The sequence below is a fragment of the Phacochoerus africanus genome, chromosome 1, assembly GCF_016906955.1.
Source record: "Phacochoerus africanus isolate WHEZ1 chromosome 1, ROS_Pafr_v1, whole genome shotgun sequence".
Lineage (NCBI taxonomy): Eukaryota > Metazoa > Chordata > Mammalia > Artiodactyla > Suidae > Phacochoerus > Phacochoerus africanus.
The window spans coordinates 106,449,420-106,466,072 of record NC_062544.1 but is presented as its reverse complement, the minus strand read 5'-3'; the positions used below and the strand labels follow the sequence as shown (position 1 = coordinate 106,466,072).

General features: G+C 53.0%; 1 protein-coding gene across 5 annotated transcripts in view; it reads right to left on the bottom strand.

Annotated features, from left to right (window-relative positions):
• Positions 1–6,343: 6,343 nt before the first annotated feature.
• VIPR1 (vasoactive intestinal peptide receptor 1) overlaps positions 6,344–16,653 on the bottom strand; it is a 36,509-nt gene continuing 26,199 nt past the window's right edge. For 3 of the 5 annotated variants that reach the window (XM_047770816.1, XM_047770841.1, XM_047770831.1), the window contains 9 exons: positions 16,508–16,614; positions 15,950–16,082; positions 13,428–13,581; positions 12,835–12,895; positions 12,564–12,630; positions 11,866–11,957; positions 8,681–8,810; positions 8,412–8,453; positions 6,344–7,750 (listed from right to left, as the gene is read on the bottom strand). In XM_047770816.1, the coding sequence (XP_047626772.1) occupies positions 7,559–7,750; positions 8,412–8,453; positions 8,681–8,810; positions 11,866–11,957; positions 12,564–12,630; positions 12,835–12,895; positions 13,428–13,581; positions 15,950–16,082; positions 16,508–16,614 (978 nt within the window). In that variant the 3' untranslated portion in view covers positions 6,344–7,558. Of the gene's footprint in view, positions 7,751–8,411; positions 8,454–8,680; positions 8,811–11,865; positions 11,958–12,563; positions 12,631–12,834; positions 12,896–13,427; positions 13,630–15,949; positions 16,083–16,507; positions 16,615–16,653 lie in introns of those variants that run through there. The other 2 variants (XM_047770824.1, XM_047770851.1) reach the window with 2 other exon arrangements.

Below are 16,653 nucleotides of genomic sequence, written 5' to 3'. Positions count from 1 at the left end.
ATGAACACAGCTGCAGGGGGACAGAGGTGCACTCAAGGCAAGATCTTCCTCCCACCCCAGAAATAGTCTGTTCTGGCCACGGAGCGAGCTGTGTGAGCTTGGGGAAGTGAAGCCGCAGGGGGGCGGGGCTGGGAGGCATGTAGGTGGCCAGGACCGTGACTGCCCTGTGGGGTTGTTCCAGGCACATTTTCTGAGGCCCCAGGGATGAGAGCCAGGGCCAGAAGCAAGGAACGCGGGGCCAGAATGAGGATGAACTTTCTCACAGAGCTGTCCAACAGGGCTGAGGGCGGTGGTGAGTGCTCCACCAGGAAGGCGGTGTGCAAGCCGAGATGAGATGTATCAGATGGGACCTTGGAACATGTTGTCCCCATCTCAGAGACATTGTCTCGTCCAGGATGCTGGTGTCTGCGGGGACATCTGCCTATCTCCCGAAGTGGCTCCTGTTGTGTCCATCCCACGGGGTGAGCCAGACGCCAGTTGCAGGAAATAGCCTGTGCCAGCTCCCATTCGAAGAGTAAATATTAGTCTTTTCAAGAGCTGCCTGTTCTCTGTCACTTGGCACGGAGGACACTGAACCCAGGGCAGTGGGGGGGAACCTCTTGGCCCCCATGCCCAGATGAAATTTTTGGACCCAGGTCATTGCCACAATGCAGCCCCAAGAAACAACTCTTACCGTGTTCCGGGCAGGAATCCCCTCTCCGTGACTGGGCAAGCAGTGGGCACTAGAGCCCCCACCTGGTGGGGTTCAGGCAGCACTGAGGCCCCAAGCCCCATCACGTGTCTTTCACATACTGTCCAGGCCACGGCTGCAGAGGCAGGACCCTGGACATTTTGACCTAGACCTTAAGGTCTCTGGACCCCAGTTCTGACGTATATGGTTTAAAATCCTGATTACCTGGGAGGGAGAATGACCTGTTACTACTCCACTCTCAGCCTCTGGGGAGACCTCCAACCACCCCAACCAGTAGAGCAGCCCTTACCCTAGCCCCCCTTCCTGGCTTCTTTCTTCTGTAAATTTCCTCATTTATTATTGACTCCTCCGTTAGAGGCTCAGCTCGGTGCATGCAGGACCTCTGCATTGGTCACTGGTTGGAACTGTGCACCCAGTAAAGTGCTCAGTAACTATTTGCTAAGTGAATATAATGACGTTAATACTTTGAAAATATTAAACCGATATAATTCTCATTTCCGAATCCCTGAAATCGTATTCCTCTGAAGCCCTTCCACCACAATGACCAGGGAAGGGTAGGGGTCAGTAAAGCCGTCTCAGGGGGAAGGGAGGACGGAGGGGGAGGAGGAAAGCCCACCCTCAGCTGGTGAGTGGTGGGAAGGGAAGGGGGCGCATCTCTCAGACATGTGTCCTGGTCTTATCCTCTAGGATGAAATCCTAAAGGGAAAGAAACTGAAAGCTGAAGGTAGAGGGGGCATGTGTCCCACTCAGCCTTAGAAGACAGCCTCCTAGGCAGCCTGGGGCCCTCAGGTGGCCCTGCTGGATAAAAACAGTGGAGCAACAGATTTGATGGCAAGAAGGTCAGAGTGAGTGCCTTCCTCTCAAGCCTCCCTCTGCTCCCGGAGGCCTGGAAGGGTCCAGAGGTTCCTGTGTGCTCCAGAGGGCACAGGGAATGTGGCTGAGTTGGGACTGGTGGGCCTGTCTGGGCACTGCCACGGCCCATGCTGAGGTGAGAGTGGCTCCCTCCCCCAGGGCTGGATGGGGGCACGGCTGAGGCTGGAGGGGTCTGAGGAGCTAGAGTGAGCCGAGGTGGCCCCAAGCAAGAGACTCAGCAGTGAACTCATGAGCTACAAGCACCCAGACACCATGAGTTTCCACCAAGAAGACCCTAGTAGAAAACCCTAGCCTAGCTTTGTGCCAGGCTCCTTTTCTCTGCCACCAGGAGGCCACCTGTTTGGACTCTCTGCCTTGTATCTTATTCATCTACCTTTGCCAGATCCTGTGGGAATAAGGCGACCATCCCCCCACCTCAGCTTTCCCTCACAGCTCCTACATTCTGCCTCTGTCCCTCTGGAATCATGGTGTGGGATGCCTGCAGGGACCTGCCTGCTTACACTCAGACCTGCCCAGATTAGCAGCCTGAGGGTGCTGTCATGGGCAGAACATGAGCGCTGGGTGGTGGAGGTCAGCAACTACTGCTCTCCTGTTCCCTGGGAAATTGATTCTGAGGCGTGTTCTGCCCGCTCCTCAGAGGGTCCCGATTCCCATTGGCACAGCAGTGACAAGCTCAATAACCCATCTTGATTTTGGCTTTCTCTATTTCCCCATGTCACACTTCTCTGTTCCCTGCTCCTGTTTCCTGGTCACGGGCTCTTCTTTCTGGGGAGTGAGGCTACAAGGCCATTTGAGCCTCTAGGCTAGAAACTGTCTCTTGGCACTTAGAGTCCCTCTCTGGCTCCTTCCATATTCTTCTGTGCTTCGGGGCTAGAAGGCTAAAGACTGCCTTTCCCAGACTCCCTTGCTGCTGGGGAACTGTATGCAACTTAGAGGGAAGTGCTGCGGGAGAGAGTTGGAAGGCAGAAGGGAGGTGGAGGCCACTCTTCCTGTGGTGTGGCGCCTGCTGGGTGGGATCTGGCAGATGTGACTCTTTGTAGCAGTAGGACACTGAGTTCCTTTCACTTCCTTGTCACCAGTTTAATGGATGGGCAACGAGGACGTTGGCAATAATTTCCTACAAGGTGGCAGCTGGGGTGGTGTGACCATGAAGTTAGGTGTGCCCTAGTTTTCATTCCTTCAAACCTTTATATGTTTAAGTCCCTAAGTTAAACCTCTTTCTGCACAAAAAACCAAGAGTGTTTTCCGTTTCCTACACTGAATCATAATTTTTTCGTCTTCCTCTCCTTCACCATCTACCATACCACTAGGCTCAGCTGGAGGGAATCTGAAAGGCCACACACTTACCCAAAGAGACGTTCAAGAGCAGATTGAGAGTTAGACTCTGTTGGTTGCCAACTTGACTGCCATCTTCCCTTATCACCTCAATCTTTCTTCCTTATCAAATCAACCTCCCTTTGGAAGCCCAGTCTCTCTTACAGCCAGGGCTTGGGTATGTGACCTAGTCCTGGCGGAGGAACCTGAAGAGAATGTGCAGAAGCTGAGTTCTGGGATAGCTTATCTTCCTGGCCGAGGAGACACACAGAATGCATTCCCTTCCTGCCAGTGGTTGGTGTTCTCTGAGAACACGATGCTTAGAGCAGCAGCAGCCATCTAGCAGTCAAGAGGGCATAAATCTGTGGATGAAAATCAACATATTGAAGATGGCAGAGTGGACAGGTAGAAAATACCTAGGCCTATGTTGACACTGTTCAGCTGCTGAATTTACCTTGGAGCTCCCTACCTCTAGTGGGCATCACCCTGGCAGGACCCCTTCCCTCTGGGCCACATAGAGACTGGTTCAGAGCTCTGCAAAATTTTGTTTTGTTTTGTTTTGTTTTTGTGTTTTGGGGCTGTGCCTGCAGCATATGGAAGTTCCCAGGCTACAGGTCTAATTGGAGCTGCAGCTGCCAACCTATACCACAGCCATAGCAACTTGGGATCGGAGCAGCATCTGTGACCTACACCACAGTTCACGACAATGCTAGATCCCTGACCCGCTGAGCAAGGCCAGGGATGGAACCTGCATCCTCATGGATACTAGTCGGATTCGTTTCCACTGTGCCACAACGGAAACTCCAATCTTCAAAGTTTTTTCCATGCCGATGTGCTAGGCTCAAAGATGCTGGGACCTCTGGGAGCTGGGCTGGGAACAGGGTGTCCTTGGATGCAAAATTGAAAGATGTTGCAAAAAAAAAAAACAAAAACCCTCAGTAGGTAATCAGGACAAATAATATTTTAAGGTTAATATTTCAAAAAAAAATCAAACTAATCAAAACTAATGTAAATATACAAACTGAACAAAAAATACCAAGACTTTAAAGACAATAAAGACTCAGGGTCATCGACGAGGTCTGCTTTTATATTTCCACACAGGGCAATCCCAATGAATCTCACTTTCAACAACTGAGATGGGGATTGTTAGAACTGGGTTCAAGGAGGCTGGGCTGTACTAATGACTTGCTGGTCATCCCAAGAAAGACCTTCCCTTCTCTCTGGACTTCCTCTCTCCTGCGCGGGGGCTGGGACATTACCAGGATGGCCTCCTGACCCATCCTCCTCATCTCCATAGCCTGCAGAGGTTACTGTCCCTCTTTCTGGGAGACTGTGTCTCCAGGGCCATCGACTCCTGGCTATTAATATCTCAGCCATCCCTGGCCTGATCAGGGTGTTTAATGACTGCCAGCTGTGGCTCTGGCCCCCTCCCCCAGGAGAGATAAGAGCAGTTTCTGTTCCCACATGGAGGGAAGGGGGGACATTGCTCATTAAACCAGGCCCTGGGCAAGCGGTGGGAATGAAGGTGCTGACACCATTTCCTTACCCTACCCGTCCCCACCCGCCAGATGGGAGTGCCTGGGGATACAGACTCCCTGTACCCTACCCCTGGGCGACTGCCCTGGTCTCCCTACCTCCTGCATAGGCCCTGTCGCTTTAGCTTCTGGTTCCCAAAAGCCTTGGGACTTCTCTTGAGATGTCCCACAGCATGTCCCAAACCAAATCCTCCTTTACCTGGGTGGACTGGCAGCTTTTCTTTGGCTTGCCCCTGGGGCCCTTCTCAGCAGCCAGAGTGGCCTGTCCCAAACCCTCCTTGGACTCCTGTAAGAAGCGCCCATTGGGTTCCTGCTGCAAAGTGCCTCTGGAACCCGCTCACCTGGATTCAGTTGTTGCCGGCACCTCTCAGGATCCTTTGGGGTCTAAAGACATCACTACCTTGTCCTCAGGGATTCCTCCTCATCTGGGAAGATGCTCCCTATCCATCCTGCTGGCAGACTGGCCACCCTCCTTGGGCAGCCCGTGCCCTGGGGTGGCCAGAATCATCCACATGGTGGCCCTCTCTGCCAGGATGGTGGGGGCCTCCTTGTCTTTGTCTTCCCAGAGGGGGCCAACCAGAGTTAGCTCGGCTTTGCCCTCAGAATCTGGAGTCAGGCTCGGTCAAGGGCCTGGGTCCAGCCTGTGAACAACCAGAGGTTTGGTTTTACCTGGGGTCACAGCTAGGTCTAGGGCTGGGATCACTGTCACAAGGTCAGGGGTCTTCGTCTGAGGGCCAAGACCTGGGTCTCCTTAATCATGGGCTGTCAATGGGGTCATCAACCCTGGGTCCTCACCACCTCTTTTCTCTTGTATCTAGCTCTGAGATGCAGCCAAGGAGGGTGGTCTACCCTCTTTGTCACCTGGCTTCTTGGGGAGACCTCGGTATTTGGGTCCCTAAGGCCAACCTTGGTGAAGTCCTTGAAGCACCCACCAGGTGGCGACAGAGATGAGCTGGTCAGGTCTGGTCTGACAGTGCCCTGCAAGGCAGGAGAAGGACCCCAGAATTAGAGGGAAAAGGGGGTACAAGAGAAATTCTGCTCCTGGTTACTCCCATCCCACTCCCACATGATGGGCAGCCTGGGATGTGTGCCCACGACCTTTACCAGCTTAGGACAGTGTCTCAGCCTCTCCCCATTCCTGATTATTCCCCTACCCCAGGGGGACTTTTCATCTCCTGCCACCTACCAGGTAGAAACTCATCTATGTACTCCTTTTCTATTGTTCTTGTTTTGGGTCTATGTTTTATTCACTTTCACCCTCCTAGCTGATAACTCTGCTTGTCTCCCCAGACTTGACTCACTAATGGTAGGATTTCAGGCATGGTGGTGGATGGGCCAGGTCCAGGCAGGAAGTTTGGAAGAAGGAGAACCCAGGGAAGTCAGCTGGAGCAATGCCTTTGAATCCATCCCTTGCTGACTGGCATCATCTTCTTTGCCCTGCAGCCTTTGTGTTTAAACCTTTGTATTAGCTGTTTTGTCTCGGCTTTGGTGACATTTGTTCTGGCCTCAATCTTCCTCTTCTTGGCTGAACCCTGGGCAGTAGGAACATGGTCATCTCATACTCCGCATGCTTCTTGGATGCAGGTAGCCACACAGAACCATTTCTGGGACCAAGGGCAGCTCTGTCAGCTGTTTTGTATTGAGCCAAGAATAGAATTCTCTCCTTTTGGTTGGATATAGGGGTTGGGAGAACACTATGAAGCCAGGGTATAACTTCACCACACTCAGACGAGAGAGAGTACTGCTCAACAAGGTGTGAGTTGAAGGCCGTTAGAACCATGTGTTCCTCACATGGAAGCCAGAGGGGTGGTGATGCCTGGCTTCAGTGATGTTTTGGACCAGCTCTCCTTGGAATGGGGGGAGATGGCCACAAGTTGGAAGCTGGTACCCACCTTGCCCACAAGGGAACATCAACCACCAGGAAAACCAAGCCAATCCAACCCAGCATTTATTATTGCACCAGCCTGTTTGCAACCCCAAGGGATCTTCTGGCTATGGCATGGGTAGGAAGCTGTGTGGCCTCAGGAGTGCACAGCAGACCCAGGACGTGACAACCACCAGGCTCTTGTCCAGATGGTACATGGCCCTGAGGACACCTTAGCCACACTCCAGGAGGGTGGGGTGAGGATGGGGTTGCAGAAATGGTGGTAATAACAATATCAGTGGCAATACAAATAACCAAGAGATCCAGCTTGTTACAATACATAGATGGCAGCAGTTAAGGGTATGTGTTTTCAGAGTTCCCGCTGTGGCACAGTGGGTTAAGAAACTGCAGCAGCTCGGGTAACTGGGGAAATGTGGGTTAAAGTATCTGGCATTGCCACAGCTGTGGCTTGGATTCAATCCCTGGCCCAGGAACTTCCATGTGCTGCAGGTGTGGCCATAAAATTAAAAAAAAAAAATGTGTTTTCACTTTACCATCAGCAAGATCTGAGTTCAAATCCTGTCTGTGTGATAAGGTGAAGAATCTGTTCTCTATAAGGCTCACTGTGAAACAGGGACAGAAGTTCTTGCCTTGCTGGGTTGATATGAGGATTAAGAGACCCACTAAGTGCACATCTCTGAGCCTGATTCTAACAGCTGACACACAGGTAGGTAGCCAAGGGCAGTCCCCACAGCCCATAGGGATGGGTAGGGCTGGTGGCAGTCTCTTCAAATTGTCCCAGCTATCCTGGGACCACTCCACTTCAATGGGAGAACTTCAGGCACTATTGAGGTGGTGGTGGCAGGTGACCTTTCGGTGTAAGACCTTTGTTCCTTCAGAAGATGCATGTTCCCATATGCATTGTCTCGGTATAGGCAGTTGCCGTCCTCTTGAGAGTTACCAGGGACTGGAGTCTTGGGCGTATGCAAATATCTTGCCCTTGATTGGTAGAACGCTTGGGGGCGGAGTCTGATGATAGCTCCGCCCCACAACTTCCAGGTAAGAGCTCTCAGCACTCCCCAGTCTAAGCACTCTTGTCTCCCGAGGCAGGTGCAAGGGCAGCGTTCTCCAGAAAATTCTGGACAGTGACCTGGGGGCCCAGGCAGCCTCTGAGTCCAGGACTGGGTCTGACCTCACCCAGCAAGCCTCTGCCCCTGGTGCCATGGAGGGTAGGTGGGCGCAGGCAGGAGGGGCCGCCCTGGGCCTCTAGGCACCCAGCGGTCAGACCAGGGAGACTTCGGCCTGGAAGCTGGAGGAGCGGCGCGCACTGGGGCTGACACGGGTCAGCATGGAGACCTGCGTGCTGCACGTGGCCCCGTTGCTGCCTCCTGACGGGTGCTGGTATTTGGAGTCCCAGCCCAAGACGCCCTGCTGGTGCCAGCGCCGCCACTTCCGCCGCAGCTCTGCCTGCACCTGGGAGAAGGGAGGGTGGTGGTCAAGCCCGCCACTAGGAAGCCTTCAGCACTGCTGATTGGGCTGTACTCCATTTAGGGTGTGGAACTAGCTAGTCACATCCTTGTGGGGAGATCAGATCTAACTTGAGAGATCAGAGGCTATCTTGGGTGGTGCAGAGTTGGGACCTCTTAGGAGCCAGGTCCAGTCAAGGAACTGGAGTGAGGAGAGGTGAGAGCCAGAGAGGATCAGAGAATTCAGTCCAGAGAAGGAGAGGGATACTTCCTGGGGGTGGGGGTGGGGGTATCCCCATCTTCTGATCCCTGCCCTCCAGCTCTCTTAAGCTCATCCAAGTAGATCGCTGTGTTTTGTAACCAGAGCCCCAGAGTGACTCAACTTTCTTCACTGCCTCCACCCATTCTCACTCCCTCTGCACACAGCCACCTAACAGTACATCTCAAACTCTGATGTGTGCATGAATCCCCTGAGGTCTTCTTAAAAAGCAGATTCAAAGTCAGCAGGCCTGGGGTGGGCTCTGAAATCAGCATTTTACACAAAGACCACAACCTCGAAGTAGCAAGGTTTGACCTTTCCTTGCTCTGTACATATCCCATCAGTATTTCTGGACCTGTGGGCTATCCGAGTTCTGTTTCTCTGCTCCTAAAGTCTGGGAGGGGCTTACCTCACCATTGAGGAAGCAGTAGAGGATGGCCACCACAAAACCCTGGAGAGGAAGGGAGCAGGAGAGGTAACGCAGGCAGAACTTGGGAGCCCCCAGCCCTGCCCAACCCCCATGTTCCTCTGGTGAAGCAAAAGGCTAAACACACAGTAGGTGCTTAATAAATGCTTATTACAAAGAAAAGACTAGAATCTAGTGGTAAGAGGCCAAGGCGCCAGGCGAATTTCCTTAAAGCTCAGAGAAGAATGCAGCCTCAAGTCGATAGTTCATACCTGGAAAGATCCCACGATGAGCTCAAAGACCATTTTCACTTCGGCCTTAAAATTGTCAGGGAAGAAGGCAAACATGATGTAGTGCACTCCAAATAGGGGGATCAGCAGAAGAGTGGACTTGGCTAGTCTCCTGGGGACAGGGGAGGGGCAGGCACTGGGTATAGGCATCTACACGTGAGGACACATAGGACACAGAAGATGGAAACAACGACAAGGATATGAGGATGGACTGTTTTGTGTGTGTGTGTGTGTGTGTCTTTTTGCCTTTTCTAGGGCCGCACCCACAACATATGGAGGTTCCCAGGCTAGGGGTCTAATCGGAGCTGTAGCCACCAGCCTACACCACAGGCACAGCATTTCACGATCCAAGCCGCGTCTGCAACCTACACCATAGTTCACGGCAATGCCAGATCCTTAACCCACTGAGCAAGGCCAGGGATCAAACTCGCAACCTCATGGTTCCTAGTTGGATTTGTTAGCCATGACGAGAACTCCGGACTATTGGTTCTTGTAATACTATGTCCATATCTCTTTCTGTTCCATATCTGTAGTACCTGCGTTGTCTCTTGCCCCACAGTCCTCCTTGCCTGGACAGAAGCATGCGAGAGAGACACCCCCCTATTTTCGCATTCTAGCAGAGAGTGTATAAAGGAGGGCCAGTGCTAAACCCCAAGGACAATGCACAGGAGTGGTATTTCAAGCTCTGTGACTGCCAATGGGGATATGTTCTTATGCAACAAGTGATCCTGGTTTCCCCTCCCCTAGTCTCAGTTTCCCCAATTTGTACCATGGAGCAAGTGTATGCTCAGCACGTAACAGAGTGGGGCCTGCTGTAAACTTGGAAGTGCTTTGGGTGCTATAAAGTGCAGGGCATCATGCAAGACCAATTGGCTACCGGGAATGAGGGCATTGGGAAAGAGGTCCTTGTAATTAGGTTGCTAACCACACATGCCCAAGGCCACTTGGGAGGATGGTAGGTGCTCAAGTTTGTGCACCAAGACTAGTAACCAAGAATGACTCAAGGTCAACCAGTACTGTCCTGTCTTTGCCTTCTCTGCTGTGTCCACTTCCTCAGAAATCGCCACCTTTTCTGGGATGGCACTCCTTCCCTTCACTCTCCACACCAATACACACACCTCCAGCATTCTCTGAAGGACCAGCTCCTCCTTCACTAGCCTTGTGTGCTTGACAGGGTCCAGAGTCACTCTCAATGACTTGCCCCTCTCCCATGGAGCAGGGCTCATTCTGGTTTAGGCCTCCCAGCCACTTGAGCTGACAGCTGACTCAGGCAGTGTGACCCCACGATTCCCTGGCTGGGAGATCTGAGGGGTGGGTTGTGTCTCTGCCTCTCTCTTTCCTGCCTTGGCAGTCAGTCCCGGGAAGCCTAAGCCTGGGCCTGAGGACCCACAGCAAACTGGGGGCAGAGAAGCTGGCCTTGATCCTCCCACTCCTTCCTGGACCTCGTTCCAAGCCACACCAATATCCAAGCACTGCCCAGCTCTCCTTGGCCGCAAACTTAGCCCACGCGCCTGAGGCTGACAGATGGAGGCTTTCTTTAAATTGAAGGCTTTGGGGAGGTGGAGAGTGGGAGCTGACAGCCCCTCTGAGGGGAGCTCCATCTCCTACTCCCCCCACCCCTTCTGCCTGCCGACAGCTGTTCAGTTTCCACCTCACCCACGTGAACCTGGCAATGACCAGTTTTCTTTGCCTCAGATTTAAGCCCCTGGGAGCAGTTGTGTGTTGGGGAAAACAAGCCCCACAGGCAAAGTGGAGGAAGAGAGGGCACAGGCCTGCTGTGCTACCCCTTGGCAGACCACAGACCCCTGAGGGGCCTTCCCTTCTCAAACTGGAAGAGAAGCTCCACCTCCACACTCTACAGGAGGGAGTGCTGTCACACCAGGAACGTGAGTCTTAGTCTCATCAGAGAGAATCACAGGATTCCAGAATAGAATCCTAAATCCAGCAGCTCGTGACATTCTAGCCAGGAATCTTAGAACCACAGCACATATTCCTGCAAAAGAAGCCAGGCCAAGGAGAACATTCTAGAATCCCAGGACTGGAAGGCCCTTATGGGATGCCCCAGGTTTGTCTTGTTTATGCAGCCCTGATAATCAATCTCCCATTCCCATCTGTGTCTACGCAGACCTACTCACCTTCCTGCAGCCGCCCCCTTCATGTTTCTGTGGTGCTGTCTTTAAGCCTTGCTCTCAGGAAAGCCTGCCTGTTCTCCAGTCCTCCCAAGCTCAGAAACAGCCCTTACACTTTCTAAGCAAGGGTATGACCACAGTCCCACAGACACTGTGCCCTCCCCCTGCAGAAGCAATGTGTTCCCAAACCCTAGAGGAGGAGGGAATTCTTGTCAGTTTCCTTATCTGTTAAATGGGGACAATTTAGAGGAGACTGTACATATGAAATGGGAGGATGCCTGGAAACCCCAAAGCACATGCCTGGCATAGAAACTGTGGATGTCGTTATTACTGCTGGGGAGTGCTGAGTCCTGAATATGGCTGTCTCCTTGGTTGACTGGGAGCCCCCCGGGGGCATTCATCTGCTGTGCATATATTATGCCCCCCCTTTTTTTTCTTTTCTTTTTTTGTCTTTTTAGGGCTGCACTCATGGCATTTGGAGGTTCCCAGGCTAGGGGTTGAGTGGAGATGTAGCTGCTGGCCTACACCATAGCCACAGCAACGCCAGATCCCAGCCATGTCTGCAACCTACACCTCAGCTCACAGGAACGCCGGATCCTTAACCCACTGAGCGAGGCCAGGGATGGAACCCACTTCCTCATGGATACTAGTCAGGTTCGTTAACCACTGAGCCACGAAGGGAACTCCCTGTGCCCCCTTTCTGTGCCAGGCACATGCCAGGGACTTTGAACATGGTGTGAACAGGACATGGGTTATCTACTGTTTTCTTAAGCTCCCTGATTGGCAGTAGATACACAGTGGGCCAGATCACCTGGTAGGGAAATCACGCAGGAGAAGCAGACCTGGGGCTCATGGGCCTGGTGAGGGTGAGGCTGGGCAGGGGATACGCATGGAGTAAGCCAGGTCACGCGGGCAGAGGTGGGCAAGAGCAAGGCAGCTTTTTGGTGATTCTGGAGGGAGCCTTTAGGGGATGTGGGATAATTCTGAGGAATGGGACTGGGGACACTAGGGAGGCCAGGACCCTGGACTCATACTCACGAGTATGGGCTGCTGTCACTCTTCCCGACATCTGGGGGTCGCAGTTTCTGAACCAAGATTCCGATGATGCGAATGAATAGGATGAAGTTCACCTGGTGGGTGGGGGCCAAGGTCGGTTGGTCAGAGAGGGAATGCAGGGCCTGGCTACCCTTCCATCTTTTTAAAATTTATTTGTGTCTTTTTAGGGTCGCACTTGCAGCATACAGAGATTCCCAGGCTAGGGGTTGAATTGGAGCTGTAGCTGCCGGCCCACACTAAAGCCACAGCAATGGAGGATCCGAGCCTTGTCTGCGACCTATATACCACAGCTCATGGCAACCCCGGATCCTTAACCCACTGAGCAAGGCCGGGGATCGAACCCATGTCCTCATGGATGCTAGTCAGATTCGTTTCCACTGAGCCACAATGGGAATTCCTACCCTTCCATCTTACCACCCCCCTAGCACTTCCCCCTTTGGGAAAGTTATCCAGGAACTGTTCTTCACATCCCCAAGGACTGGGCCTCCCAGTCCGCTTTCTCTACTCTAGAGGAAGATCTAGTGGAGAAAGGGATGGGGACAATCCTGCGTTAGGGATTGGGAAGCCTAGGGTTCAGTTCCGACCTAGACACAAGTTTTCTGTGGGACCTTGGAAGACCTGTTGTCTACCCACTCTGGGCCTCAGTTTCCCCATCCCTACATGGTGGGAGGACACCTTACCAGGATGGAGGCGAGGATGGGGGCCTTTATGATCCACCACAGTGAGGAGTGGATGGTGTCCCAGCATCTGGATAGGGTGCGGTGGGGGGGAAATGAGAGAGGTTGTCCTCAGCCAGAGAGAGTCAGCAGTCCTCCTGCTGTCCCCGGCTCTGCCCCCAAACCCTTCAGAGACCGCTGGCCCAGAGTCTATTACTCCAGGTCCCCCTCACCCCACCAGGAGTCCTCCCCCAAGTGATGTCAGCCAGGAGGAGGGGGCAGGGTGACAGCTTACCCATAATCCTCAAAATGGATTCTGACGATGGTCCACACCATGATGAAGGTGCTGGGTACCCCTGTCGGGGCCAAAGGGGAGAAAAAGAGGAGAGGGCATGGGAGGCAGAGGGAGATATTGGGAAGGAAGAACCAGGGAAAGGCAAGGAGAAAAGGTGGGCTTCCAACATGGCCACCTCTAGTGGCATATACGTACTTAGGTTGTTCACTGGGCAAAGAGGCTCCACTGAGGGGATAAAGCTATATGCCAGAGGGACTGTGTTCACCTAAAGGTCTTTTTCTAATCTGGGCAGAGGCATTGTATAGACTAGCAGTAGCCCTGGGTATCTGAAGGGCTAAAGGGGAAATGGAAGGACATTCAGAGGACCTGTTGGGCCCCCAGGTCAGCCTGAGGTGCAGCTGTAGCCAGAGGGCACCTGCTCTGGGAACAGACAATTGGGGGACTTTTATCAACCACTGGCTGAGAAACTTGAAGGCAAGACCTACATCCCAGCAAGACCTAAGGCTGCAGGCTGAGTTGGCAACCCCTCCCCTAATGAGCTCCCCAGCTTTGCCCCCTTGTCCCCAGCCTGGTAGCCCTCCCTGGTACCATACCCCAGCCGACGAATATGTACCCCCAGAAGTACTTCCGCTCAGAGAAGAAGGACACGGCAAGTAGGGTGTGCAGGTAGAGGCCCTCCACCAGCAGCCAGAAGAAGTTGGCCATGACACAGTACTGGAATAAAACCACGGCTGCCTTACAGCCCACCTGCAAAGGGAGCAGGAGACAGGGGGCTCACTGGAGCTGTAGGGGTCCCTGCCTGATCACATCTCTGGGGTGACAGATTTGCAATACAGACTGTTTAATCTCGTTATTTTTGTATTATCACCTTAAAATGTACTCAGTGGCTTTCTCATTATCTCTAATTTTACATCATCTGAGGCTTTAGAATAAGCTTGCAATTCAAATTATCCATCCATCAATTATCATCTATTCATCTTCCAGTCTATATGTCTATCCACCCACCTACCAATCCAAACATCCACCTATCCACCCATTAGACAACCACTGCCAACTCACCTATTTACCCATCTACCAGCCATGCGTCTCTCCATTATTATCTATCTGCACCCATCAGCTTTCTTCTATCAATCCATCCACATACTCACCTATTTTTCTCTCCATTCATCTACTATCCACCTACCAGACATCCACTGTCAACTCAGACACTTAGCCATCTATCCAGCCATCCATGTATCCACTTGTCCATCAATCTGTGTATCCATCTACTCATCAGTCTACCCACCCACACCCTCTACCCATCATCTATCTAATTTTTCTTTATCCATCTATACTCTTAGTCATATACACACTATTTACTCATCCACCCACCTCCCAACCCATTCATTTATCACCTTCATTATTCATTCATCTGATTCCAATTATGATGGAAGGTTGCTGGGAGAGGTATGAGGAAGAAGTTTTGCTTGTATTTGCAAGAGTCCCTGAAATGAGTAGGAAGAAGGGCTGTGGATTGTGGAGTGGGGCTTAGGTGGAATTTTTAGGGAGAGATGGAGAAGGAAAAGAAGGAAGAGGAGAGGAAAGTAGAAGTGAGAAGAAAGAGGCAAGGGGAGGGATGATTATTCTTCCTGGGGGCCAGAGGAAGTGATGGAAGAATAAGTGCCCCAGGCAGGTGAGGACAATACCGATTCAGGGGAATACCTGAGTAGGGCAATCAGGGGCTCTGGGTGGCCCACATGGCATGATTAGAAGATCTTCTGGGCCCTCTGTCCTCTCCCAGAATTAGTCTTCCATTTCAGATCAAGACCAGAACCTGTGAGCCAGAGGTTAAAGCCACCCTCCTCCAGGAAGCCCTCTGCTTTTACTCCTCCCTCTACCCAGAATACAGGTTCCCACCCTCCCTTCCTGTGCCCTTCGCTTTGAGACATCCTCAGATGTCCTCCTCTCTCAAAGGTTGCAAAGTCCTTGCTCAGGTCTTACTTCAGTCCCTCCCATTACATGCTACTTCCCCAACTCTCCCCCATCTGCTTTACAGCAAGAATAACTCTGCTCTTTAACTGGACAATTATCTGTGCTTCTCCTTGCCTTAGAAAAGCTCTGCAGAACTGCTAGTGAATTGGGAAGCCCGCCTCCACAATTATCCTCAACAAGCATGCTGGAGGCTGGAGGCTGTTCCCCAGGCTCCAAGGCTCAAACTGCACAGGTCTGAGCCCAGCTCCTGAGCAGGATCCTCTGAGGAGCTCTGGGAATGGCCAGGGTGGTTCCACTGAATGTTCCCTCCTCCTTGTCAAGATGCCTGAGATTCCATCATCAATCTCTGCAGAGATTCACTTTCAATCTCACTCTTCAGGGAGAAGGCACTGCTGACCCCTGAAATAATGCACTGCTGACCCCTGAAATAATACACTGCCTCTGAGGCCACTTATGAGACAATGCATCACTGACTACAAGGGGTGGGTGGGAGCAGGACTGGTCTCAGTTCCGGGGGGTGGGGGTGTGTGCTTGAGCTCAGATTCACCTGGAAATGGCCCTGTTAGTGATGGGCACTGAATTCCTTAAGTGCTTACTTAAACTCCCTTCCCTAGGAAGGTTCAGGGGTGACTGATGGCAGAGGAAGAATAGGAGAGGAGGGCTGTGTGGGTTTGGAGTAGCTCCAGATGGCAACGGGCGTGGGGGGGGGGGAGTAAGAAGGGTGGCAGGGTGAGCAGAGCCCTGGGTATGCAAATGGAAGAGGGGAGAGTTGGAAGAAGGCTTGGATGTCCTTGCACAAATGGGGAAACTGAGCCAGGGAGTTCCCCAAGGTCACATGGGAAGTTAGCAACAGAGGCAGGGATGAGGGCTGTGGGCTTTGGCATGAAGACCCATTTCCCACTGAGAAGAGGTCTTGTGGAGCAGGTCTGTGAACTCCCCAGGTGGCCGAACACCATCTCCTGGTGCTGGGAGGGAAGGAGGATGCAAGGAGCTAGAAGGCAAGGTTGGAGAGGGGTTGGCTATCTTTGGAGAGAGAGGGGAGAGAGGAAGGGGGAGACAGGAGGAAGGACGAGGGGGAAGAAAGGGAGAAGAGGGGATTCAGAGGAGGGACAGAAGAGGGAGGTGGGCCTGGGCGGGTCCTCACCGAGCCCTTGGAGCAGTGGTCTGATTCCTCGCTGTCGAAGAGGGCCAAGTCTTTGATGAAGACGGCGGTGGCCCTCAGGATGAAGGATATGAAGAGGTGCATGTGGATGTAGTTCCGAGTGCAGTGGAGCTTCCTGTGGGAGGCGGCCAGATCTGGGAGGCTGAAGGGGCCTCAGACCCCCACCCAACCAACATGGTCCAGTGCTCATCAGTGGGGCGGTGGAGCTTGTAGCCTCTGAGTTCAGGCCCTGTCCTGAAGGGGAACCCTGTCCCCAGGTACCCCACCCATGTGTGCAGCCTGGCCCACAGATGCCTCCTCCCAGGGCACAGGCCCCAGCCTCTGGTGCCCTGTTCCCAGGTGCAGGGCCATCCTGTGAGGGACAAGGCTGAGATAGGTGAATGCTGAGCAGCCTGCTGTCTCTAGGGGAGGCTGGCCTTGCAGGGGGGCTGGGGCAGGGCCATGTGCTGCAGGCTGTCAGTGGAGGAGGGCAGAGCACACCTGGGTGAGGAGTGACCTGGCTGGTCTGCTTTGAGGCCTGTTGCTGGGGCTGGACCTCACCTGAACAGGCTCAAGATGGCGGTGGCGACCAGAAGGGCGGCGAGGGACAAGCTGTAGCCGATGGTGTAGCCGGTCTTCACAGAATTGTAGAACACTGTCTGCTGCTGCTAGAGGGAGGTGGGTGAGGATCTTGGGTGGAGCACTGG